At 52.8% G+C, this 26,038-nt stretch overlaps 11 protein-coding genes across 11 annotated transcripts; 6 read left to right on the forward strand and 5 right to left on the reverse strand.

The window, feature by feature from the left end:
- Positions 1-99: 99 nt before the first annotated feature.
- PV08_01414 (2-methylcitrate synthase, mitochondrial) lies at positions 100-1,503 on the forward strand (the record flags this gene model as incomplete). Its single annotated transcript, XM_016375776.1, has 1 exon — positions 100-1,503. The coding sequence occupies one exon, from the start codon at positions 100-102 to the stop codon at positions 1,501-1,503; it is 1,404 nt and encodes a 467-aa protein (XP_016241052.1).
- Positions 1,504-1,997: 494 nt separating this feature from the next.
- On the reverse strand, positions 1,998-3,398 carry PV08_01415 (uncharacterized protein; the record flags this gene model as incomplete). Its single annotated transcript, XM_016375777.1, has 1 exon — positions 1,998-3,398. The coding sequence occupies one exon, from the start codon at positions 3,396-3,398 to the stop codon at positions 1,998-2,000; it is 1,401 nt and encodes a 466-aa protein (XP_016241053.1).
- A 1,295-nt stretch (positions 3,399-4,693) lies between these two features.
- Positions 4,694-7,367, forward strand: PV08_01416 (uncharacterized protein; the record flags this gene model as incomplete). Its single annotated transcript, XM_016375778.1, has 3 exons — positions 4,694-5,011; positions 5,064-5,585; positions 5,640-7,367. The coding sequence occupies 3 exons, from the start codon at positions 4,694-4,696 to the stop codon at positions 7,365-7,367; spliced, it is 2,568 nt and encodes an 855-aa protein (XP_016241054.1).
- Positions 7,368-7,880: 513 nt separating this feature from the next.
- On the reverse strand, positions 7,881-9,208 carry PV08_01417 (uncharacterized protein; the record flags this gene model as incomplete). Its single annotated transcript, XM_016375779.1, has 5 exons — positions 7,881-7,976; positions 8,033-8,401; positions 8,469-8,528; positions 8,586-9,009; positions 9,075-9,208. The coding sequence occupies 5 exons, from the start codon at positions 9,206-9,208 to the stop codon at positions 7,881-7,883; spliced, it is 1,083 nt and encodes a 360-aa protein (XP_016241055.1).
- Positions 9,209-10,277: 1,069 nt separating this feature from the next.
- PV08_01418 (uncharacterized protein) lies at positions 10,278-11,301 on the forward strand (the record flags this gene model as incomplete). Its single annotated transcript, XM_016375780.1, has 3 exons — positions 10,278-10,289; positions 10,352-10,444; positions 10,546-11,301. The coding sequence occupies 3 exons, from the start codon at positions 10,278-10,280 to the stop codon at positions 11,299-11,301; spliced, it is 861 nt and encodes a 286-aa protein (XP_016241056.1).
- A 606-nt stretch (positions 11,302-11,907) lies between these two features.
- PV08_01419 (uncharacterized protein) lies at positions 11,908-13,726 on the forward strand (the record flags this gene model as incomplete). Its single annotated transcript, XM_016375781.1, has 7 exons — positions 11,908-12,141; positions 12,191-12,271; positions 12,326-12,605; positions 12,666-12,981; positions 13,038-13,062; positions 13,115-13,344; positions 13,393-13,726. 7 exons carry the CDS (start codon positions 11,908-11,910, stop codon positions 13,724-13,726), a joined length of 1,500 nt encoding a protein of 499 aa, XP_016241057.1.
- Positions 13,727-14,575: 849 nt separating this feature from the next.
- PV08_01420 (uncharacterized protein) lies at positions 14,576-15,409 on the reverse strand (the record flags this gene model as incomplete). Its single annotated transcript, XM_016375782.1, has 1 exon — positions 14,576-15,409. The coding sequence occupies one exon, from the start codon at positions 15,407-15,409 to the stop codon at positions 14,576-14,578; it is 834 nt and encodes a 277-aa protein (XP_016241058.1).
- A 942-nt stretch (positions 15,410-16,351) lies between these two features.
- Positions 16,352-17,905, forward strand: PV08_01421 (uncharacterized protein; the record flags this gene model as incomplete). The annotated part of the gene is made up of 1 exon (XM_016375783.1): positions 16,352-17,905. One exon carries the CDS (start codon positions 16,352-16,354, stop codon positions 17,903-17,905), a length of 1,554 nt encoding a protein of 517 aa, XP_016241059.1.
- A 444-nt stretch (positions 17,906-18,349) lies between these two features.
- PV08_01422 (uncharacterized protein) lies at positions 18,350-20,026 on the forward strand (the record flags this gene model as incomplete). Its single annotated transcript, XM_016375784.1, has 1 exon — positions 18,350-20,026. One exon carries the CDS (start codon positions 18,350-18,352, stop codon positions 20,024-20,026), a length of 1,677 nt encoding a protein of 558 aa, XP_016241060.1.
- Positions 20,027-20,776: 750 nt separating this feature from the next.
- On the reverse strand, positions 20,777-22,090 carry PV08_01423 (uncharacterized protein; the record flags this gene model as incomplete). Its single annotated transcript, XM_016375785.1, has 1 exon — positions 20,777-22,090. The coding sequence occupies one exon, from the start codon at positions 22,088-22,090 to the stop codon at positions 20,777-20,779; it is 1,314 nt and encodes a 437-aa protein (XP_016241061.1).
- A 1,094-nt stretch (positions 22,091-23,184) lies between these two features.
- Positions 23,185-25,832, reverse strand: PV08_01424 (uncharacterized protein; the record flags this gene model as incomplete). The annotated part of the gene is made up of 8 exons (XM_016375786.1): positions 23,185-23,525; positions 23,583-23,923; positions 24,001-24,092; positions 24,151-25,112; positions 25,217-25,334; positions 25,387-25,480; positions 25,541-25,595; positions 25,661-25,832. The coding sequence occupies 8 exons, from the start codon at positions 25,830-25,832 to the stop codon at positions 23,185-23,187; spliced, it is 2,175 nt and encodes a 724-aa protein (XP_016241062.1).
- Positions 25,833-26,038: the final 206 nt, after the last annotated feature.

The raw sequence follows: 26,038 nt of genomic DNA on the forward strand, positions 1-26,038 counted from the left end.
CCTACTCGTTGCTTCTAACCACAACAACCGTTTCCATACCCCGCAACATCGAACCCGGGGAATCACTACCCCGTTGAGCAAAAAAAGACTTCGTCCACAATGGCATCCAGCTCGAGAAGTGCCCAGCGTGCTCTGAGAGCTCTTCGGGTTTCGTCCACCCGGACTTATACCCCCTTGACGCGCCGCACCTATGCCTCGGCCGCCGAGCCGGATCTCAAGTCGACACTGGAATCAGTCATTCCCGAGAAGCGAGAGCTGCTCAAGCAGGTCAAGAGCCATGCGGATAAAAAGATTGGAGACATCAGTGTTGGGATGGTTATTGGCGGTATGAGGACAATGAAGTCCATGGTGTGGGAAGGCAGTGTCTTGGACGCCAACGAAGGAATTCGATTCCATGGCAAGACGATTGCGGACTGCCAAAAGGAACTTCCGAAAGGCACGTCTGGCACTGAGATGTTACCAGAAGCCATGTTCTGGCTCCTTCTGACTGGCCAGGTCCCTTCGGTCTCCCAGGTTCGTGCGTTGTCTCGAGAACTGGCAGAGAAGGCAGATCTCCCGGCCCATGTCACCAACATGCTCCGAACCTTCGACAAGAATGTTCATCCTATGACACAGCTCTCATGTGCAGTTGCAGCGTTGAACTCCGAGTCCATCTTTGCAAAGAAGTACGCCGAAGGCTTGAACAAAGCCGCTTATTGGGAGCCCACTTTCGATGACAGCATCAATCTTCTGGCGAAGCTACCTCGCGTGGCCGCTGCCATTTTCGACAAGGCTGCACTCGACATGCCCATCGACAAAGACCAGGACTGGGCTTACAACTTTGCCAAACTGCTCGGCAAACCTGGAAAAGAAAACGAAGGCTTCCAAGACCTGCTACGTCTGTACCTTGCTCTGCACGGCGACCATGAGGGAGGAAATGTTTCAGCCCATGCCACCCACCTGGTTGGGTCTGCACTCTCTGACCCGTATCTATCCTATGCTGCTGGCTTGCTCGGCCTAGCAGGACCTCTGCACGGTCTTGCTGCGCAGGAAGTTCTCCGTTGGATCTTGAAGATGAAGGATACAATTGGGGAGAATTTCTCTGACAAGGATGTCACTGATTATCTGTGGGCCACACTGAAGTCTGGCCAGGTCGTTCCCGGGTACGGTCACGGTGTCCTTCGGAAGCCTGACCCTCGTTTCAAGGCGCTTATCGACTTTGGTGATGCCCGTCCAGATATTTCCAACAACCCAGTCTATCGTCTGGTAAAGAAGAACAGCGAGATTGCCCCAGGCGTCTTGACTGAGCATGGCAAGACCAAGAACCCCCATCCTAATGTGGACAGTGCTTCAGGCGTCCTCTTCCATCACTACGGCTTCCAAGACCCTCTCTACTACACTGTAACTTTTGGCGTGAGCAGAGGGTTGGGACCTCTAGCGCAGTTAATCTGGGATCGTGCTCTCGGTATGCCCATTGAGCGCCCAAAGAGCATCGATCTCCAAGGACTCCTCAAACTAGTGTAGTTCAGAAGCTGCTGGAAGGCGTACTGTACATATCGGAGGGGATTCATCACTGGCTTAAAAGCAATATAGAAGGTTATATCCCGTTGTCGCGTCATGTAGCGAAAATCAACAAATTGATTCAATACTGGTTATTTCGTGCCTTCCGAAGCATCAAGACCTCAATATCTCGTAGCAGCTATCTTAAGTGCAGTAGCCGAGGTGCGGGTACGGAACAACTTTGTTCCGTCCAGGCAGTTTCGCTGATGCTAGAAGCTTGTGTAGCACACAAACGTACCTGTAGTTCGTCGTGCCCATTTGCTCTGGGTTTATTGCACCAAGTAATCTACTCTCCTCGTCCACCGGCTCAATACGCATATATGAGTTGATTAAGGCAAGCATTCTCGAAGAAGACATATCAGCTAATTGATAGCAAGTGGCATCACATCCCCAAGGTCGAGCCATGTAGGTGAGACTATCAACACCAACATTTCCTCTGCTGCATCGACTTTGCTGCATCAACTGCATCCGTTGTATCCCTGTTGTTGCCACATCTTTACACTCTTCACTACCATCTCGCCGCTTTCTTTCCACGTTGGATACCATGCATCTTTGGCATTCCAAAAGTCGCGCCTCGCATTTTTGCCCCCATCCACCCAAGGTTTCCCATTTTTGCTATCCTCAAACCAGCCATTGGTGCTCCCGACTGCGACATTCAAGATGAGGTAGAAGTCTTGATCGAATGGGGTTGACTTCCTAGCAGTCTGGCCCCAAGGATTGACAATTTTAGTGCCATTGCTGTCAGAGTCGGGGAAATGGCCGCGACTCCAAAGATCTTTGTCGAAATTCGTGTACAGCACTTGAAGCAGTCGAGTATCGATGTACGTGAAGATGTATTTCTCCGACCATTCAAGACCAAAAGTATGGAACTTTTTTGCGTATGTGGTATGCAAAGCCTTCCTCTTCACGTTAGTCTTCCACCAAGCATCGTTTGCAGAATCCGGGCCCCAGTGCAGCGAGCTCGATACGATATTGTTGCCACCTTGTGGAAATGTCCAATTGTTTCCTCTGGATTCGACAATGTCAATTTCACCAGACCGTGGCCATTCACCGTATTGGCTGTCGACAGGGAGAAGCCATATCGCAGGCCATAGCCAGTCACCTGCAGGTAGCTTGGCTTCCACCTCAATACGACCGTATTTGATCGACCTGCTCTTCTTGGTGTTTATTCTACCAGACTTGACAGGGTTGGCCGTTGTTAAGTTGGTGGTGCTGGTATTTGTGCCTGTCACGCAGTTCGTCCACACTATCGATGTACAAATTCCTTGAGCAAGGAGATCAATTCGGCTGTTTTCCTCCACGATTACTGCGTCTTGCAGGGTTGGCTTGATGTGAAGCATCCCATCCTGAATGAAGACATTCTCTTCAGTGACGGTGGTCTCCTCGAACTGGCCGTTGCCGAAACCACCGACCTCAGCTTCCTTCGTCCAGATATCCAACTCGAGCCCTTTGTTAGGGAAGTCGCTCAAGTACACGGGGCAATACTTGTGGTTGACAACAGTCCTAAGACCATCCCAGACTAAGAAACCTGCAATTACCACTCCCACGAATAGGCCAATCAATGGTATGATGGTCACCCACTTTTCCTTGGGGTCTTTGATGTCCGTCCATGGTCGTTCAACCTCTCCTTTCTTGACTCTTCGAGAATGGAAGTATCTATGACTGGTTGTACTCTGGGCGAGGGCGACCGAAGACGTCGTCCGAGATGGGTCATGAGAGGCATATGGCGTCAAGAAGGGATTCGGTGTGGCTTCCTGGACAGCCGTCACAGCTTCAGGTGACGCCACACGAGGTGTTGCACTGGTGCTTGTGGCCGTCTCGGGCTGAACTGAATACCTAGGACGAGAAAAATGTGTCATTATCGAAGATTCCAAAAGCCTCTTTGGGTTCAATCAAGGGGCTCAGGGCAAGGTGGAATAGCAGACGACATCAGCTCTCCGTGGAGTTCTAGGAAGTTGGATGCATTTAATGGTCGCATTTAGATTTCTCTTGCTTATACTGAAGTGAATTCTGGATCAACCGCAGAGCCTGTCTCGGATGGCTAGTGTCCGCCATCCATATTCGAGGCAAGCAAACCGCAGGCTGATCCCATCTTCAGAAACATCATGTCTCGGGCATTTCCGCGAATTAGGATCAAGTCACACTGAGGGGAGCCGCATATCTGGTTCATGTATTTCGCTAACATATCTAGTTGGCTATACCGGCCTCGTGGGAAAGGCTACGTCCGCGCATCCAACACTCCGACGTCTACATGTTGTGAGCTTACTCTGCGCCACCTATATCCGGCAGGACTTACCACAGCCTGTATTCAGAAGCTCGAAGAAACATCCAGCAAAACTGAACTTCGATCCCTCACAGATGTGCATATTTGGCTTCAGTGGAAATCAAATTCTACTCGATCAGGCTGGTATCCGAAAAAGCGCGTCATTGCATGTAAGTCACGTTCGTGCGTGAACTGGAAGCTGCTTGATATTGGTCTGATACTGAATCGATAAATCCTGTGTTACCTCTCATCTAGTGCCGCACCTCCTGGTCCTCTTTGAAAAGAGACCACTCTGCTTTGACCCTGCTGGGTGTTTTCAGTGTCTGTTGGATTGATTATATCTTCGCAATGTCTCAGCATGTTGTTCGGTGTGTTCGCAGCCATTTCGCACTCCCCGACGCGCCGACGACGCCACGTCTGCGCTCTGCAATCTTTCCAGGCGATAATCCGCCCGTTTCTCGATGTTCGTATCTGACTAGCGATGGCATCTCACCCAATGCTTAGTCGACACTGATCTCGCGTTCGCTGCCGAGTGACGCCACGCTCGAGCTCTTTGAGGACTAGCCCCGCGCGACAAGTGCCTGGTCTACGACTTTCGCTACTTTGTCAAAGGTTAACGAAGATGGAGCCTCTGTCTCTCCCAGTAGGGATGCCAGGGGACACGACACCGGTCTTGCATCTCTACCCGGGAGAGCCCCTCGACTTACATATGATAGGTCAATTGTCTCAGCCTTTCGCCTTGCGGACTTGATCTCTCTTCCCTCTCTTTGGAGATGCCCTACGACTTTCTGGTCAATGCAATGCAACCAGCTTGGCTACCCTTGAGCACACCCATTCAGACGTAGTTAGGCTGGTATTGTACAATCTACTTCAAAACAGACGCGAACAATCATGCCACAGCCACCCTTTGCTCCGGCTGTGGGCTCTCCATCAAGTAATGGCTTCACCTTCGACGACTCTCCTGTGCAAAGCAGCACTGCATCTACGAGTGGAAAATCGTCGCACAGTACGAAGAGCGCCTTCCTCGAGGAAATCAAACACGAGATCATGGTCAGCCATCTTTACCAACAACAATGCTCGCACCTTTGGGTCAGCGATGGATGCGGAGACAGTGAAGGAGTCTTGCTCAGGAGATCAAGAGGTCAATACCTGGCGTGTCCACAGGCACTGCTCGATTCCCACTTTGCAGAAGCTTGTAGATTGCTCAATGTACAGGTGAATGGTCTCTTCCTGGTCTTGAGCCTTACTAAATGAGGCCTAGGTCGCCATGACTGTCAACTCAAGAGTCATAAAAACATTTTTCGCCTGGACACCGGATGCTACTGACGTACCTTTGATGAATGGGCTCCGAATACAGATTCTGCAGACTATTCATGATCTGCCCCGTGCCCGAAAGTATCAGTTTGCGGCATACGTGGCCTCGGAGTCACTCCTCGTGGTGTGGGACGATGACCCGTCCAATCTCTTAAAACGGGCGACCACTATTGAATCTCAGCTTATGGAACTTGTCTGGGGTATTGGCGAGGCCAACGAAGACGAGGCTGTAATTCATGAAAAGCACGGTAGTGCCCAGGTCTCCCTTGACTCAGAATCCAGGGAGCCCATTCCAGAATGCCGGGCCACCAATCTCATGAACACCATCCTCGTCGCCTTCACACTGATCATTGTTGTCGTTTTACTTGGACTCGCATGTCGGTCTTTGGCGATCGAGATTGCTGTCGACCATTCGTACCTCCGTCTTGCCTTTCTGTCTCTGGTCCCAGTCCAAGTCTTTTTTACGTTGGTATGTCGCTTCTTGGGCCCCCAATTTCAATCCCTATAGTTACTAACGGCACAGTTCTTCGCGCAAGTCATAGTTGGTTGCGTGGCTCAATGCATCGGTCCCGTCCGTCAAATGCAGCTCAACTCGAAATACTTCTCTGCCAGGCGTTCACCTCGGCTTCGCACCGAGTCACTCCCACACATTACAGTCCAGTGTCCTGTGTACAAAGAAGGCCTTTTATCCGTAATTGTACCGACTGTTAAGTCCATCAAGCAAGCCATATCGACCTACGAACTCCAAGGTGGCACTGCGAACATGCTCATCAACGACGACGGGCTCCAACTCATATCCGAGGATGAACGAAAAGCCCGAATGGAGTTCTACCAGGATCACAACATAGGTTGGACTGCCCGACCCAAGCACGGGAGCGAGGGTTTCGTGCGCAAGGGCAAGTTTAAAAAGGCAAGCAACATGAATTACGGGCTAATGCTTTCATGCAAAGTTGAAGAAAAGCTCCTGGAGTATCACCGTCCAAGCACTTGGACCTCGAATGATGAGAACCACGCATATGACGAGAGCCTGGCACAGGTCATCGCCGAGACTCCCCGTGCATGGGCGGATGGCAACATTCGCGTTGGCGACTACATTCTCCTGATTGACAGCGACACGCGTGTCCCTGCGGACTGCCTCCTCGACGCAGTAAGTGAGATGGAACAATCTCCCAATGTCGGCATCATGCAATTCGCCTCAGGCGTCATGCAAGTGGTGCACACGTTTTTCGAGAATGGAATCACGTTTTTCACCAACCTGATTTATACGGCAATCGAATATACCGTTGCGAATGGGGACGTGGCGCCTTTTGTCGGTCACAACGCGATCCTCCGCTGGAGCGCCATTCAGCAAGTTAGTTATACCGATGAGGACGGATACGAGAAGTTCTGGTCAGAGTCGCACGTCTCCGAGGACTTCGATATGTCCCTACGCCTCCAGTGTGACGGTTACATTATCCGCCTCGCATCCTGGGCACACGGCGGGTTCAAGGAAGGCGTGAGCCTGACTGTGTACGACGAGCTCGCCCGCTGGGAAAAGTACGCGTATGGATGCAACGAGTTGCTCTTCCACCCCATCCGGCAATGGATATATCGTGGTCCGTTTACGGGACTGTTTCGTCGCTTCTTGTTAAGCAATATTCGCTTCACCAGCAAAATCACCATCATCAGTTACATCGGGACATATTATGCCATCGGTGCCGCGTGGATCATGACGTTGGCGAATTATTTCGCCATAGGCTGGTTCAACGGCTACCTTGACAAGTACTACATTGACAGCTGGAAGGTGTGGTTCAGCATTGTGATTGTCTTCAACGGACTGGGGAATATCGCGTTGGCAATCATGCGGTATCGGATTGGCCAGGCCAGTTTCCTCGGAGCGCTCGCAGAGAACTTCAAGTGGATCCTGATGCTGAGCGTGTTCTTGGGCGGATTGAGTCTCCACGTGAGCCAGGCCCTGTTGGCGCACATGTTTGAGGTGGATATGACATGGGGTGCCACGAGCAAAGAGGCCGAGTTCAGCAACTTTTTCATCGAGGTGCCCAAGGTGGTGAGCAAGTTCAAGTTCAGCATCGCCTTTGCGATCGTGGCCATCATTGGCATGGTCTGGCTTGCTTGCAATCCAGGTGGACTGTTACCCTACGATTGGGTCATTGGGGACTTGATCGCAATCCTGCCGATGAGCACTGTTGCTGCGAGTCATTTGTTGCTGCCAATTGTCTTGAATCCGGCTCTGATGACGTTCTCGTGGTGAGAGCCATGGTAGAGCAACAGGAGGGAAGGTCAGGGGGAGGTTACTGGTTCGCTGATACGTAATGGATAGATAGCATAACTGCTCGGTGCTGTTGACAGATATATTAGCACTATTGATTGCTGTAGGAATAAGGGTAATGGCCGTTTCAGTTCACGGGTAGATCTTGAACGAGAGGGGACGTAGTGCCATGGTATTACTGTCTGTGGCCAGTTGTTCCGTTACATGCTGGTTGTGAATATCTTGTAACTGTTAACAAAACTACGGCATTCTAACACCCAATGATTCTCCCTCTCAACGAAAGCGTTGATAACAACTACGTGGTGGAGCTCCACGCTGATACCCAATCAACACATAGTCTCGCCTGACGGTCTATCAGTCTCGTAACGGAGCAAAGTGTAACAAGTCTCATAAGTTGGGTAGCAGCTCCGCCTCCTCTCCAACGGATTGACTCATTGTTGAAACATTCTATCCTCCGAGGGCAGGGCTCATTCCGATCATGACCCATGGCAATTACTAGACTTTCAACACAGCTCGTCCTGCGAGCTTGCCGGCAATCATCAGATCCATGTACTTATCCAACTCTTCCAAAGTGCCTTTCGTCAGGATAGGCTGAGACAATCAGTCAGTAGGGTATCTTTCAGAGGATGATCAGAGTTACAACTCACATGCACAAGTCCCCGTGCAGTAAAGTCCAGGGCCTCTTCGACGTCCTTGAGCGTTCCAACGACGCTTCCGACAACGTTGAGCTTTCTCAGACACAGCATGAGAGGCGGGGCTCCAGCTACAACGGTTGGGTCCTTCGGCAGGCCCACAGCAACAACGGTGCCTCCTGGACGAAGGAACCCGGGGGCGGATTCATACGCTTGTTTGGTGGCTGCCGTTACGATGACGCCGTGAGCGCCGTACTTTGTGATCCTCGTGATTTCGGCCGCGATATCTTTGACCTGGGTGAAGTCAATGAATTCTTCGGCGCCGAGCTTCTTGCAAAGGTCGCGCTTCTCGTCGCCGCCGTCGATGGCGATGACTCGCATACCCTGGACAAGGCAATGTTAGAGATTGAAGCGAGCTGGGTGACAAGAGGGGAAAAAAAGGGCAGCATACCATGGCCTTGGCATACTGCACTGCAAAATGCCCGAGACCTCCGCCAGCACCAGGGAGAACCTAGGAACCATAGTTAACCACGATTTCAACACCGAGGGAAGATGACGAGAACCGTACAATCCACTGTCCTGGCTTAACGCCGCTTCGTTTACAAGCAACATATGCCGTCACGCCACCACACATGATCGGGCCAGCCTCCTCGTCCTTGACTCCCTCGGGGATACGTGTCGTATAGCGCCCGTCGCTGAGGGCGTACTGCTGGAAAGTCCCCGCGGCAGTGAAGCCGGCGTTCTTCTGGTTGGGGCAATGAAGCTCATCGCTGCCGTTGGTGCAGAATTCGCATTCGCCACAGACACTCCAGACCCATTTGATGCCTGCTCGGTCGCCCACTTTCCACTTATGATGCATGTTGTCGCCCACAGCCACGACGACACCGGCCCCCTCGTGGCCTGCGATGCCCTTGGTTGACGGCTGCATGGCTACTCCGAACGCGGCCCATTCATCGTGGATAAGTGACTTGTCAGAGGCACAGAGACCAGTCCTGGGCAACATAGATGAGTCTGATGACGCCAATAATAGTGATAGGATAAGAGATAACGACCATACCAGTTGATTTTGACCAGGACTTCTCCTGGTCCCGGTGAAGGAACGTCGACTTGTTGGACCGGAGCCTTTGCATCCTCTCCACTGCCCACCTTGACGGCAGCCTTCTGCTGTCTTGGAATATCAACGGTCGCCATGATCTGAATAATGATGTTTGGGTTCGTAGTTGGGTCGCACAGTAAAGATTGGAGGGGAGAGGAGAGCACGGAAGTTCCAGTTTAGTTCTGATAGGGGCAGATGTTCACAAGCATATATATACATCGTGCATATTGGGCCGGAGCAGGGGAGGGAGTCCGATGCTCCGAGAGACGGGCGATGTGATGCTGTCGAGTCAATGCTCTCCACAGGACTGCCCACAGTACTACTCATAGGAATGCCCACAGCACAGGAATGAGGCAGTAGACGAGTCGGTTCCGACTCGGTCGGCAGGAGGACGAAAGGCGGGGTAGGGGGTATCTGGAGATGAGAAACGCGGTGGAGCGTCTCTCCATGGTACCAAACTGCTTCCGGGACTTCCCAGCCTGGGGTTCTTTTCTTTTGATTGTGGGATAGATTGGACGTTAGTCGTTGTACACTGCCGCCGGCTCAGTTGATCTTGCTTAAGGGCGTGTTGGCACGATGTCGTAGTGTGGTCTGTTTGGATGTTGGTGTCCTTTTCACTCACAGACCGGTCGTACCGCAACAACTTCCGGGTACCAAGGAGGCCATGGCGTTTTAGCAAAGCATCGTATGACATCGCTTCAGCTATGCAATTCCGCGAGCCTCGGTCTTCGAGTCAGTCTTCTGTCCCGACAGGATGTCTTCCTTGCGTGCCGGAGAACATATATAGAATACGAGGTACGACGAGGGTGTGGTTGTCTAATGTATATCACCCCAATTATTAGGTAGGGAGCGAGTATCGTACTCGTACTCATGTGGGAGGCATTCAATCAAAAGTCCCCTCGACTTCGTACTCGTATTCGGATTCCCTACCTAATCTGCTAATACTAGGTTCAATATGTGCTTAAATAGACATCAGACAGATATAGAAGGTCTGCCGCAGTCTCGCTAGAGTCAGTGACAGTCAACGATCAAAAAGCCGTCTGCATCATATTACACCGGCGACATTTATTAGACAAGCGAGTTGAGAGTATTCCCGTCTTCTTCGACTCCTGTACATCTCTACAGGTCGACGAGTGGTCCCGACACACCAACACTTCAGCCAAGATGGTCCTTGCAGTAGGCCTTCCGGGAACCCTGCACTACCCAGGAAGATGACTGGCTGACCGCGTCATCTCTAGGCTGTCGGGCAGATCTGCTCGACTGCGTCGATGAGCCATAACCTTGCACAATGCCATAGGCTGGTTCATAGGGCTGTAGAAGCTGGAGCAAGGGTAAGTCGTATGTCGTGGTGCTGTTCAGCGTCGAGCCACGTCGACTGCGCAATTCGACGATAAGCCAATGAACTGCCCTCACCTCTCTTCGTCCTCGCTAGGCCCTATTCCTCCCTGAAGCCTCCGACTATATAGCCTCGTCGCCGAGCGAGTCGCTGGCGCTGTGTCAACATGTCACCAAAAGCCTCTTTGTGCGTGGCTTGCAGCAGGCTGCGCGAGAAAACAGACTCCCCATCAACGTGGGAATCCACGAGCCGACGGAACCACCGTCAGAAAGGATTAAAAATACTCTGATATGGATCGATAAGGACGGTGATATCGTCCATAGGTACCAGAAACTACACCTCTTCGACATTGATCTACGACCCGATGGCCCAAGAATGAAGGAGAGTGATTCAATAGAACCTGGGACTGAGGTGATCCAGCCATATACTTCGGTACTCGGAAATATTGGCAGTTTGATCTGCTTCGACCTGCGTTTCCCGGAGCCTGCGTTGCGATTGCGGCGGCTGGGGGCGGACGTCGTGGTTTACCCTTCAGCCTTCACCGTGCCAACAGGAAAGTTGCATTGGGAAATCCTGCTGCGAGCAAGAGCCATAGAATCACAAAGTTGGGTCATAGCTGCCGCGCAATGTGGCCGCCACAATGAAAAGCGGGTGAGTTTCGGGGATACTATCGTCGTCAAGCCGAACGGTGAGGTTGCTGGCCGCCTGGATAGGGTCGAAGATCTGAACAGTGAAGAAGAAAATGCACGCAAGCCAGATCTACTGATTGTGGATATTGAGTTGGATGTCGTCAAGGAAACGAGACGGACAATACCTTTATTGAGGAGGACTGACGTGTACCCTGAAATTTGAATGATATCCAGCTCGCAAGCTGCCCCAGAACATACCTGACGAGGAGTAACGTACCTCCCTTCATTGGGACTCGCTTTTTCCACTCATCTTCCCATTACCAAACACCAAATGACCGACAGAAAATATCACTGTGTGATGACGAGCCCGTTGTGTCGAATGCACTTACCAGAATGCCAAAACACCCTCCCGTCAACTAGGGCTCGTCGGCCTAAAGTCTGTATATACAAGACAATTTACTCTGGGACCTTGAACGGCGAGAGCGTGGTGTCATTGACTTGGTACCCGCATACACATTGTCAAGGGTTATAGAATACATACGACATACAAAGTCAAGGCAAGAGTGGCATTGATGCTGGCGGCTTCTCCGGTGGGACTCCTTGTTGAGTGCCTCTCTTATTGCAAGAGTACAATATCAAATCGACGGCAATCGGAGTTAGGGATTTCCAATCATGGCGGAAGCTGCGGATCTAACGGTCCAGTGCCGTATAGCCGGTCGGCAGTGGGTCGGGATCGTCACCACTTCAACACGCCTTTAGAAGGTGAACTTTGCCAACAATCATAAACCGATCTGAACTCTTTTTTCAACTATAGACCCCAGCCAGGACGATGAGGGAGGTGACTGAGCTTGGTATTTCAGATGATGCCGAGAAAGACGTCAAGGTCGAACCACAAGCACCTGGCCCTGTCGTTGACGATGAGGAACCCACTCACTATCTCGTCGAATTCGGCGGCCCCGATGACCCAGACAACCCCAAAAACTGGTCCAGAGCGAGGAGATGGAGGATCACTCTTGCCATGGGCGGAATGGCATTTGTTGTTACCTTCTCAAGCTCCATATTTGTGCGCTCCCCTCTCCCAGGTCAATACAACGACTGACTCGTGCTCGTAGGCTGTTGTTATCTCTCCAGTTGCAGCGCAATATAGTATCGGAACTGTGACCTCGACCCTAGGGGTATCGCTTTTTCTGCTTGTAAGAACAGCCACTAGGCTCCGAAAACGCGGAGAAGCTAAAGAGTTGATATAGGGGTTCGTATTTGGACCAATATTTTTCGGACCAGCCTCTGAAGTATTCGGACGCCGAGTTCCTTTGTTTTCGGGCTACCTGTGCTTCGCAATTTTCCAGATACCTGTCGCTCTTGCGCACAATGTGGAAACCATTATGCTCGGGAGGTTCTTTGGCGGCTTTGCTGCATCCTCGCCACTTGCCGTCATCGGAGGAGCGCTCGCTGATATTTGGAATCCAATTGACAGAGCGTATGGAGTCTGTGTCTTCGCTGCAGCTGCCTTCTCCGGACCCGTTGCAGGTACGCACAGTTGCATTTTCTACTCCCACGCCTGACTCCGTCTAACCAGCAATGTTCCAGGACCGATCATTGGGGGATTCGTGACCGAATCTTACCTTGGTTGGCGATGGACTGCTTGGATCACTATGATCATGGCGGGCTTGTTTGGCTGCATTGGGTTTCTCGTGATACCCGAGACATCAGCCGCCAGGATCCTCCAGAACAGAGCGAAAAGACTTCGTCGTGAGACGAACAATCCCGCGTTCCACGCTCAAGCAGACAAATCTCCTATCAGTGCAAAGACGTTGATATTCGTATACCTTGTACGTCCGTTCACAATGGTAGTTCAGGAACCTATCTTAGCTCTTGTCACTGCGTACATGAGCTTCATATATGGGTAAGCCAAACACCTCTGCTGACTACCTATCATTACGGACGCTGACTGTTTCGTAGAATACTTTACCTCTTCTTTGAGAGTGTAAGTAATACACCAGAATTCTTACATCTGGGCATAGCACTAACAAGTGAAGTTCCCGATAAGCTTCGAGGAAGAGCGCGGATGGAACATTGGTGTTGGGTCGTTGCCCTTTGCATCTTTCATCGTCGGTATCGCCTTGGGAACCGGGCTCATAGCATATTCCACACGGACCAATTTCACTAGAGCCTACAAGCAACACGGCAAGCCCATACCGGAAGAACGCTTGCCGCCCATGATCGTCGGCGCAGCAGTCCTTCCCATTGGGCTTTTCTGGTTCGCATGGTACGTCAACCTGTTCCTGTTCGTACGGAGAGAGGCTCACTCTACCAGGACTTCTAACCCAAACATCATTTGGGTGCCGCAGGTTCTTTCTGTCACCCTGCTCGGTATGGGATGTTTGGTCACCTTCTGGCAAGGCATGAACTATATCATCGACTGCTACGGCTTTTACTCCAACAGTGCCATTGCCATCAACACGTTCATTAGGTCAATCGCAGCCGCCGGCTTTCCCCTCTTCGCACCCGCAATGTTTCACAAGATGGGTGTTGCTTGGGCTTCGTCGCTTCTTGGGTTTCTATGCTTGGCCTTTATGCCAGTTCCCATACTCTTCTACAAATATGGGGCAAGGATCAGACAACAGTCCAGGTTCAAGCCGAGCAGTTGAAGGAATACATCGGGCTTCTGCAAGGAAAGCTTGACCCAATTCCGTTCAAGGACGAAAGCGAAACGTCGAGCTACGTGAAGTTCATCAACCACACGTGGTCTATTCTTGTTGGATTGACTGATGCCGAATCGACGACCCTGCATATCCAGCAGAGTAGAGGGCTATACAATGCTTTCAGTGGCAGCCGAATACGCAACAATCAAGGACATGCTTGAGAGGGCCGAGACAGGAACATCTCCCTATATATTCTTTTGGGTCTCCGCCGTTGCCGCAAAGTATGGAGACTACGACCAACATGTGTACGAGGGGGGAAGTTCTGAGTGTGGTCAGCTGAAATGCTGCAATGGACTATCAGATGTTGTACGGCGAGGGGTTCAAATCGACGCAAGGACGGCAGCGAGGATTTTCGTTGAAAAGTCGAAACCGTTTGCGCATGCGGCCTCGCGGGCACAGCTGGATCTTGTAGGTGATGATCATCGCTGTATCTATACGTATTTCTACTGGGGGGACGATGGGCTGTGGAGATAAAGGGAATTGATTGTTGTGGACTCGGCATGGTGGTTTCTGAGACATCACAGATGGAAGGCCAGAAAGAGGCCGTATTAAAGTGGTTCGAGACTGGCTGGTCCCAACGATCTGAAGTTTGGGTGTGTGTGACGACGTTGGGCCCTATACGGCACCAACAAGGGATGGCCCTTATGTATTCGCAACTAACGCCCTATTGAGGAAGACGTCCTCTGGGGAACACAACCTTGGATGGATGCATATGGGACCGAGTGAAGGTGGGAGACCAAGCGGTTTCCATGTCGACCGAGAGCACTCGCCACTTTTCACGTTGCGTTGCCAGTCTCACGAGATATCCCGGTCTTCGCCATGGAAGAATCGCAGAACCGCGCCGGCGACGAGGATGCCGTCGTGTTTCAACTCGGCCGTTTCTTTTCGTTGCTCTGCGAATGTCGAGTTCTTGATTCCGCCGTTGTCGACCCGCATGTCGACCTCCCTTCGTACCGTGTCCTCGTCGAAACCCAAATGACCCTGGGACGTGAAGAGTCGATCTCGGAGGTACAACCCTTGGATCCGCGTGTGGTCCGTCGTCGCCCAGACGTGGACCTTGTCCTCTGGTCCGAGCAGGTCCGTTGATTCCGCCGATGGCACTGTGGCCACTTGGTCCTGGTGCATCTGATGCAACTGTATCGTCGGCTGGTCTGTTCTGAAAAGCTGCTTGCCGAGCTCCGTGAGTTCGAGCTCCGTGTGCGCAAGCTCCCAATCTCCGTTCGGGTGAGGCTGGACTTGGGCGCCGAGCATGCGGCAGAGGATCTGGTGGCCAAAGCAGACACCGCTGAACCGGAGAGACGGTCGCTCGTGCCACAGTTGTCGGAGCAGGTCGAGAAGCTTGAGAATCCATGGGTCATCGCCGTGGGCGTCGTACATGCTTCCGGTGATTAAGATGGCCCGTGTTTCTGGGGGGATCTCGTCCGCCGTCGGGACGTGGCCACGATGTTTGGGCGGGTCTTCGACCACATAGTGCATGTCTGTTTCAACGCGGAGTGGTGGCGTGTGTTGTGAGCCGGCGTCGTTGAAGAGGTCGTCCAATATGTTTCCGAAACTGCCTCGGTCGGCTTTGGTATCTGGATGAGGCTGATCGGTCTCGAGGACGAACATGCGCACGGTTTGATCCGTCATTTTGAGGTGTATTGTGATTGTGTCTGTGTTGGTCTGGGAGGGGAGGGGAGGGGGGAGGGCTTTGGTTATGCTGGGGTGAATGGAGAGACAAGCCACAGATGGGAACTATGAGAACAGATGTTTCTTCCTTACGTGGACAATATCACTTACTCGTACATGAGCACATCATCATTGCCGTCGCCAAGTTGCTTCCATGTCATTACGAGAAAATTTCTCCATTTTGTGGGCGGCGGAGGAGAGACCCGAATACCAGAAATATATGACTCTCAAGGTTTTCGTTTTCACGGTCGGCCTTGTGAGTTGACCCTCAAGTTGGCTGATTTCACGCGCTTGACCTCTGTACGATTGTGACTGCTTGTGATGGCTCTCGCACCAGCTTTGTCTGGAGCTGACTTTCGACGTTCTCTGTATCCACGTTGAGCTGCTCTGTTTTCCCCAGGCCTTCTCTGCAAGAAACTCGCTAAGGAGGCGGAAAACGAACCTAGGCCTTATAGGTCTCCCTTCATTTGGTCAACACGAGGCTTGCGCAGGCAGAGCCAAGTGAATGGTTTGGCGATTGTATGCTTATGATCAAGAGCTCTGAGACGAGGGATCGCGTAAGACACAACAGCATTCACAGCACCGCCAACTCCACTGCGCACTCTTCAATGAAGATCGACCCACTGTGGGCAGGTGAGGCTAAGCCGAAGTCAAATACAATACCTCGAGTGTCTTTACTCGACTTCCCCAGAACGTCCTTAGCCGAACCTTGGTCTCGCCGGTGTCGGCCAGACCGCGTCAGCAGCTGTGCAGATCATCAACCATGGGGGCCTGTTATCAGATAAAGATATGTCTTCATCGTTGATGCCTAGCATCAGGTAGGATATTAATGAGCCAGGTGATCACATCACTTTCATGTAAAGGTAAATACATATTTAAACCCCATTTCATCCCTGCTGGACAATGGGGCCGTGGAAGACAATTATCTTCGCCGCGTACGCCTTGTCAGGGCACTCGTGGGCTGCCGTAGTGCCCTTCATCCCGCCCGCTGACCAGGAGAACAACCTTGTCGCCGAGCGAGACCTGCACAATGCAAACCACATATTCAATGCGATACACTCGTCCATGCGCCAATGGGGCTCTTCTTTGAATCACAATGGGATGTCGTTCTTCATGGCTCAGGTTCCGGCCGGCACGCAGTTCTACCACGGGACAGGCTTTCAGCAACCCGTCGAGGGTATGGAATGGCTAGCGTTCGAACCGGAACATGCTAGCTACTTCGCCAGGAGGCTGAAGCGGCCGAATGACACCGAGGGCTCAGAAGTCAAGACCGGCGACCGTATCCAACTGGCTCCGACTCACGATGGTGGAATGGTGCGCCAGGTTCCTGTCCAGGAAGCCAACGCCAAACGTCCCAGGTATGAATTTGAGCCTGGGTGGCTGCATACATACAGGACGAAAGACGCTCTCCCTCTGCTTTACATCGATGGCATGTCAGCAGCCAAGGCCGAGGTGGGCACGCTCGACTCTCAAGATGTCTTGCTCTTGAATGTGACCAGGGACGAGCGACACGGATTCTGGGACTACGAACGTGCAAGGCGCCTGTGCAAGCTAGCCGACGAGAATTGGCATGGCAAGGTCAAGGGCTTTATACGGATGGAGGCTGGCTTTGAGATCATTCTCTGCTCATTTGTCGAGAATGTCGATATTGTCTCCGCAGTCAGAACAGGGCCCTCCACCCCAGACGGCGATGAACCGGACCCGAACGATCCCATCCGTGAGAACATCATGGTATTGATCAAGGCCATAAGTGCTCGATACGATGGCATTGGCGGTGGCAGGGTGTTGCTTGATTACAACAACTTCGTGACTAGCTATGCGTATGATCTCGAGCTGTTCAACAACGGTGGAGACCTTCCCAGGCTCGAAAACCTATCTGTCGCTTCCCTTGACAAGGTTCGCAATGATGTGGACGCCATGGTCACAAATTGGGAACCTTCCGACTCCAATACCGTTAATTGGCAGAGCATCGCTGACATGGTTGTGGAACGATACGCAAATGAGCTGCAGTACCTGGTGTCAGACATGCTAATCACTCCACAAGCGTTCTTCTATGAATTGTCGACCGTCCTTCGCGTCTTCATCGACTCGGATAATCGTAATTCTACAACAGAAGTGGAACGGTGTGTGAATCAGTTCGTTCCTACCAGGATCAATTCCTCGGCATCTATTGCAGGTCGTGCTATTGATGCCGTCACACGGAGAATCTGTTCGAGCCTTTTCGCTGCTTTCGATGGCAATGTGTCTGTTTCGGAATCAAAGGCAAACTTGCGCTCACTTATGACATACCTAGACTGGACCACTTGGAAAAAGTGCGGTGATTGCGCGCTGGACGAAGTCTGCTTCATACCGGTCTGGCCTTATGGAGCGGAAGAGGATCGACGACATCCACGATGTCGAAACGCGACAGAAATCGGCTGGAGACAAGGTGGTTGGCAGTGGAGTTACTGGATATGATTGGAATGATACCAACGGCAGCATTGTGATTGACAGTTTCAGGTAGAGTCCTGTTGTTTGTAAATTGAATCGCTTTACTGGATGATATTTTGCAGACGTGTCGAGCGAATACTTGGCCGTATGAAATTACTACTGCGGAGCATACGATATCGCTTCATACTGGGATGGTGCAGTACTATACCGAAAAATTGGCCGTACAATACTCCTACTGCGGATCATTACACGATATCGCGCCATATCGCCCTTGTATCCGAGAGCTTGTAACTTTAACATCTGACCACTTGCGCCCTGAACCTTCCTGAGTCCCGCCAGATAAGATGGACATACGTTTGAATCCTTTCGAGCTACATATAAATACGAGCATCTCATCCCTCTATTCTAGGACCTCAAATGTATAAGTGACCCATACGCTACTCCGTACCACCTCCCAGAAACCCCCTCACCATGAGCACCACCACCTCTGATGACTACTACGATCTAGGCACGTACCACCGACCCATAACGACAAACAGTCCTGAGGCGCAAAAATGGTTTGACCGCGGCTTGATCTGGAGCTACGGCTTCCACCACGAAGAATCGGCAGATTGTTTCCAGAAAGCCATCTCCCTCGACCCAGACTGTGCAATGGCATACTGGGGTCTTGCATATGCCCTGGGGCCCAACTACAACAAACCATGGTCATTCTTTGACGGCGTTGAGCTCGAATCGACCGTGTCCCGTACCCATGCGGCCATCGAATCCGCCCTGTCGAAATCCAAACATACCACCGCCGTCGAACAAGCACTCATCAACGCCCTCGAGTTTCGATATCCTCAAGGCAAGCCCGCCTCTGACTGCTCTATCTGGAACGCACCGTACGCGGACGCCATGAGCGCTGTACATGCCCAGTTCCCTGATGACTTGGAAGTCGCCACGCTCTGTGCCGACGCTCTTATGAACCTCACACCCTGGGCACTCTGGGACCTCCGGACCGGGCAGCCCTCGCCGGACGCAAAGACGCTCGAGGTCAAACGGATTCTTGACCACGCCCTTGCCTTACCCGGCGGCTCGACCCACCCCGGTCTTCTCCATCTGTACATCCACCTCATGGAAATGTCGCCCACGCCCGAACGCGCCATGTCGTACGCCGACAATCTGCGCAACCTTGTCCCAGACTCAGGCCACCTCCGCCACATGCCCAGCCATCTCGACATATTGTGCGGCGACTACCGCGCGGCGATCGCGAGCAACAGTGCCGCCATGGTCGCCGACAAGAAATACACCGCCCGCGCCGGCCCGCTGCACTTTTACACGCTCTACGTGACTCACGACGCACACTTCCGACTATATGCGGCGCTGTTTTCCGCGCAGAAACAGACCGCGCTCCTGACGGCGCAGGCCATCGAGGACAATCTCCCCGAGAGTTTGCTCCGCGTGCCCTCGCCCCCGATGGCCGACTGGCTCGAATCGTTCGTCGGCATGCGCGTCCACGTCCTGGTGCGGTTCGGGCTGTGGGACGACCTCCTCGCGCTGCCGCTCCCCGCCGACCAGGACCTCTACTGCGTGACCACGGCACTCGTCCACTACGGCAAGGGCATAGCGTACGCTTCGCTCTCGCGCACCTCGGAGGCCACGGCGCAGCAAGAGCTGTTCCTCTCGGCCGCCGCCCGCGTCAAGCCCACGCGCACCCTCTTCAACAATACGGCCACCGACATCCTGGCCGTCGCTCGCGCCATGCTCGCCGGCGAGATCGCGTACCGCGAGGCGCGCTTCGACGAGGCCTACGCACACCTCCGCCGCGCGGTCGAGCTGGACGACTCGCTGCCCTACGACGAGCCGTGGGGGTGGATGCAGCCGCCGCGCCACGCGTACGGGGCCCTGCTGCTCGAACAGGGCCGCGTCGCCGACGCCGCCCAAGTGTACGCCGCCGACCTGGGCTTCGACGACTCCCTGCCCCGGCCGCAACGGCACCCGAACAACGTCTGGGCCCTGCACGGCTACCACGAGTGTCTTGTCAAGCTGGGACGGCGCCCCGAGGCGAACATCCTCAGGCAGCAGCTGATGTATCACGTCGCATTGGCCGATGTGGAGATCAAGTCATCCTGCTTCTGCAGGTTGAACACTGACGACGCTATCGCGTAAATCATGACATGACATGACCCCTTTCCGCGCCACGAAACTTTCACCGACAAAGTCGAAGAAGGGTGGAATTACTGTTGTCTAGTAATCTAATCCAGTCTCACACACACACACACACACACACACACACACACACACACACACACACACACACACACACACACACACACACACACACACACACATACACACACACTCAAGACTTTAGTTGTGAGATATATAGATGTGTGTATGATTGATTGATCTTGAGAAAAGGGCAAGCCGCCAGCCGCGAGATCTTCTGCTTTGTGGTATTCATCAAACGAACGGCGGAATTCGTAATGGCAACAAAGAGGTAGAAACTCCGCAGTACTATCCCCCCCCCCCCCCCCCCCAAAAGGATCAGGAGACACTGTGGACATAAATAGTTTTTCAAGTTTCAATCACACTTAGTAACGCTCTTGCCCCTTTGAAAAGTATCCGCCATCGAGATCGTGGTTGATTACTATGTTAGATGTGTCAAAACTTTTTCATATGTACATGGATATCGCCGCTATCGTTACGCATATAAACCCCAATTCCAATGTAGCAAGTAAGTACACCGTACAAATCTGTGTCCCACAAGCTTTTTTAAGCAACCAGTAGCCAACTTACCCCCACCAGTTAGTGTAGCCTCACCCAGCGTCCCAGGTAGGGAGGTCGGTGGGTAGGTAAAGTTGACTTGGGGTTGACCTTTTGTTTTTTTTGAAACTCTTAACTTTCAATCATCGTGACTCATGACTCATCGTCATCGCCGACAAGAATGTCCAAAGCTCCCTTGACAGCCTTGACGCTCATGTAGTTTCTATCCCAGTCACCTTTCCTTCCAACGGCTCCGCCGACGACCTCTTCCACGTCGAGATCGTCACCTGTCAACTTGATATCGCCGGCGAAACCGCGGGCGTCGATGGTTCCCTCGAAGCTCGAAGGGTAAGTAATCAGCTGGTCACCCGCGACCGTGAGGTGCTCGGACCGGAACAGGCGATCGGGGGGGAGGGAATCGACGAAGACCCGGGAGGGGCCGGAGACGATCTTCGTCGAGAGGTGAGCACGATGTTCGGTGTCCTTGAAGTCGACGTCGATCCAGATGGAGCCAAACCCCACGTCGACCGAGGTCGAGTTGTAGACGGCCAGGGTGCCGTTCAAGTGGCCATTGCCGATATGGATGTGCGTCGACCCCTCGTTACCAGCGCTTATGCGCGGGATGTCGACCGTGGCATTGCCCTTGGCGACGTCGATCTCGGTGTGTTGGCGACCGTGAGTCAGCGAGCCTCGAACAGCACCGTCGGCGATCGAGATGGCGGTCCTGTTGGTGTGGACGGGGCCGGGCTTGACGAAGCCTTTGGCAACTCGGATTGCGAAATCGCCAATTTCCAAAGACTTGGGTAGCGCGCTGTAGTCGACCATGTGGGCGGGCACGTCGATGTCGAAGTGTCGCATGCCAAAGGTGCCGAGGATGTTGGAGGGAATCTGGATCTTTGCCGATGCGTACGTCTCGAGTTTGCCGGCATCGGGGGTGCGGATGGTAAGATGGCCATTCTTTTCTTCGACAATGACGTCGCCGTGCTTGTCGAGCTTGTTGGTCTTGATGTCGAGATCAATAACAACCTTGTCGGACAGCTTGGACGTTTCGAAGACGACCTTACCGAATGCCTTGTCGCCGTGGACCGCGAGACCCGAGGCAGCTCTGGGCTCGATCTCAAAGTGGGTGGTTCCCTCAAAGGGCGTCCAGTCGTCCATGGGTGGAACGGGGTGTTTTGGTTGACCTCCTTCGCCGCCGCCGCTCACCAGGGCATCGACGTAGAGATCGGCGAATGAATCCGGGAGCGAATCGACGAAGCCATGGTAGTTATTTCTGAGTCTGCGGTAGACCGGGCCATGGCTGAGCAGGTCAAGGACGAACAGAGCGCCAAAGAGGGCAATGACAACCTTGAAGAGACGATGGCAGCAGCTAGGTCGTTTCTTCTGGCGCGTAGCAATGACCGGAACAGGGAGAACCTCAATCAGAGGTGTCTTTTCGTGCGGACAGTGGCACGCAGTGGGCGACATGGTGGTATCCGGGGTGGAATCTGAGGGTCGAGAAAGAGAGAGTCGAGGATGCGGAGAAAAGAATTCCTGAACTGGCCTTGGATATCGAGCAAAAGTGAACCTCAGATGAGGAGAAAGGAATTCTCGAAGCTGCCCTTTAATGTCGAGTGAAATGTTGTTGCCTGGACCAGGGACCCAGCGAAGGTACCTGTATGCATGTATATAGGCGAGGCGAATATCACGCGCCAGAGGCTGCCAGGTCACGTGCAAGCCCACATCGCACACGGCGGAAACTCTCGGTTGTACGAGTACGAGCTCAAGAGTGCGCAGAATGCAGCGTCAAGCTCAGTCTCACCCAATCCCATGTTTCTCCCACGCCGAGTACGAGTACGAGCACAGAGTGTGCAGTAGCTCATCGAGACCAATCGAAGGTTTTCTCACCCTGGGTACGAGTACGAGCACCAGGACCCAAGAATCCCTCGCCCAAGGTCAATCTTAATTTTTCTCACGCCTCGTACAACCACTCAATAATCCAGGGCTTTGACCAGTTGAGTCCCCCAGATTGTACGGTGTCCGGAGGCCTCCGATCGAGGCTGGCGACGGTGCTGGTGCAGCATATCTCAATCCGATAAACATGCGCTGAAAATCCATACATGATGAATGACACCTTCATCTTGCGTTGGTTCAACGACCTTCTCACCCTCATGCAGTGGTGGATTGGGGGTGGGAAGCCATGCTGTCACTTGTGGTTCATTTGCAACATTAGCCGCATCCGTACATTTTGCTGTACCCATGTCGCAGGACGTCCAAGCATCAGCCTTGACCAATGCAAGAGCAGAAGAACACCTGTCGAGGTTTATTATTCTTCTGTCCTCAATAATCATTTGCAAGGACCGGAACCCGACCCAAAGTTGCGGGCTGCAAGAGGGGGGGCATTTCCGACACCACCAGACCCGCATCGCCCACCACCGCAGGGGCAATAGTTTGTCTTTGGCACCTGTCGGCTCGTCACCCAGATGTTCATGATCTGCTTTCGCAGTCCCCCAGGTCGAGGGGCAAAACACTGGGGTAAAAATGGTAACCCACATGTTCTGAATTCGCCTCGCAGCACCTCATCAATCATTCTCGTTCTGGAACAAAACTTTGAGCTTTCCCAGGGCATCATCGCAGTTGACCTCCATACGTGTGATCACCTCGACGGCCTCCTCTTTGCTCAAAATCAACTGGCAGATCATCCAAAAGTGGAATGAATTTCTGTACATGCCAGCAGACTTGAGAGACTCCTCCGTAGCATGCGATCGCACAGCCTGCCACAGCTGTCGCCATCTTTCCAGTGCCGTCTTGAGATTCTCAAACATCGGCCCCCATTTCGAGGCACTGATTGATCGATTCGTGGTCTTGAAAGGCAGGTCATGTGATAGGGTGACAATACAAGAATGTATGTGCGTGTAGAGTACTGTGCAACATGTTAGTCTGTCACGACGGTCTTGCGCAGACGGACGAAAGAACATACAATGAATCAATATGAACAGATCAAACGGCGTAAAATCTCCATTGCTGTCAGTGTCCATATTCTGGCTGGGAGTCTCGGCAAAATTGGAGTTGACAAGAGCCATAGACGACGATAGACCAGCAGATGAAGTCTTCGCCTTCCCTTCGAAGAGTGACGAAAAGGCTTCAGCTATAGTCTGTCGAGGAGCGAATATGGAATCACTTTGCATGAACGGATGGCGCGAGCTGAAGATGGCTTCCTTGCAAGGTAGATCCGTATCAAATTCGACCGGAGACAGACGACAGGGAAAATTAGTGTAGATCCGACCCGCACAGTCAAGCAAACCAATACTGGCGACCGTGCTGGAAAATGGTTCAGTCAGCGGACCCTGCATACTTGGGTGTGGGTATGGAAAGAATGGGAGGGGGTTAGGCCGTACCGAATTCGAGACTCCTTCTGCAGCCACGCATTCTCCGATATCCGATCTGATGGCTGGTGACGCGCATGGAGGTAGTTGTACTTCCGTAGAACCTATCAGCCACAGTCAGCGATTCAGGCCGGCATCCAACCAGGAGAGTAGAGGAACTACCTTGATAACCTCTCCCAATCGGGTCTCCAAGGCCCGACGTTTCGGTACTCGCGCGCCGGACCAGTACTGGGCAATAACCATGAGGAATCCTGCCTGGACTTCTTGAAAGCGGTACCATTCGGGATCTGAGATAGTCTCGACCGCTTCAAGCGGTGCCGGTGTTGAAGCAGAATCCTGTATGAATTTGATGATCTCGGATTCGAACGAGAAAATCTCCGACTCAAAAACCACCAGCTCTGCAATGTCGACCAGTTTCTTCGCCGCCAATCTCTCCGATTGATCCTTGGAATACATGGCTCCCACGAAAATGACACTGATCACCAGCGACGTGGGAACCTTGGTAGGGTCAAAGGATGGTTTGTGCAGCATTGGGCAATTGAGGTGCCAGTTGCGAAAGTACAGGGATATGAGCTTCGGGATCCTCTCCGGGGTCAAGAGGAAGTTGAGACACGCGGTCAGTTCCTGTCGGATCTTGTCGTCAAGCGCCAGACACCAGAGCTTGTTGTAGATGGCCATGTTGACCGCAGAGATGTATTGAGCGTGATCCGGGGGGTTCGATGCAGAATCCGACGGAGTTGGCCCAATGCGCATGTCACCCGGGGCAATGGACGGATCGTAAAAGTCCAATTGCATGTCGGCATAATTTGGCGAGGACACGAGGCCAAATGGGCCATTCCAGAAATCCAAATATTGCTCGTTCGTATCCATGAAAGACTCAAAGATGCCCGAGTAGTCGATCGAGTTCGGACTTGGATCGCCGATCTTCACGTCGTTGGCCTCGCTTGCCTCTCCTGATTCGCTTTGTTCCTGGTGGAATTGCATACTCTGCATTCGGTCGTCGCATGGTGGAAGATTGTACGTCCTTGTGAAGGTATCAGTCCCACCGTTCAATAACGCTTTAATCGACACCCTGTCATCGGCGGCGACGGTGACAGTGACGGAGTCCGGGGTAGAAGCATCCCCTTTCTTGGTGCCTGTGTGGAAGAACCTTTCAGTTTAAAGACGCTCCGTAGATCGCGGTGCGCATTTGTTGCGCACATGTTCATCAATCAACAAGCAAACATACCTGTCGACGGAGAATTCTCCTTCGGCGAGGCCTTTTGGCGACACGTAACTTGCTTTTTCTGACACTGAGCGCAAGGATTGCCGCCGTCGCACCGTATTTTCGAATTTACGCACTGGGACTTGATGTCAGTTACACGGCTTGACCACAGCGGGTTTCGTCCTAACCGTCACACAGGCGTGTGGCCGCCGACCCTTGGGGACCGAACTGGGAGGTTCGCGATCTCCCCGCCATTGGCAAATGTGGTAATGAGTCTGGAGGCGATCTCTGTGCGATGAGTCAGCGCACCGTTTCTTCGTTAAGGTGATCAAGAGAGTAATTTCGTACTTGCGGGAAAAATCTCGGCCGCAAAATGTGCACGAGAAGGGCCTCGCGCCAGTATCTACAGCGAGCGACGCGGTCAGTGATGAGTTCAGAGTGCAATGGCAAGAGGTCCGGCAGGCTCACGTCGTGTTTGATGGCGTCTCAGGTGTTCGGCACGATAAAACCCCTGGCCGCAGATGGTGCAAAGATGTTTCTTCTCGGCAGTGACGGCGGGTAACGGAGGACTGGAGGACCGCTTGACGCAGGCGGCCGAAAGAAGTTCCTGAGTACGGATCAGATCGTCGAACTGATCCATGGCGCCGGGGGGGCAGCGTGGTCTGTTGTTGTCGCGCTCGTTATCGGCGTCGTGAGATTGAGATCGAAAGATTGAGGAGAAAAGCGCGAGAAGCTTAGTTTGGTCTTCAGGTGGTACAGTAATTCGAGGTTGGGCTGAATGGGTGCAATTGCCCAATCGCCCAATCGCCCCCGCAGAGATTTGGGGATGGCTAGGCCTAGACGGGA

This window comes from Exophiala spinifera (assembly GCF_000836115.1).
Source record: "Exophiala spinifera strain CBS 89968 unplaced genomic scaffold supercont1.1, whole genome shotgun sequence".
In the NCBI taxonomy this organism is placed as follows: Eukaryota; Fungi; Ascomycota; class Eurotiomycetes; order Chaetothyriales; family Herpotrichiellaceae; genus Exophiala; species Exophiala spinifera.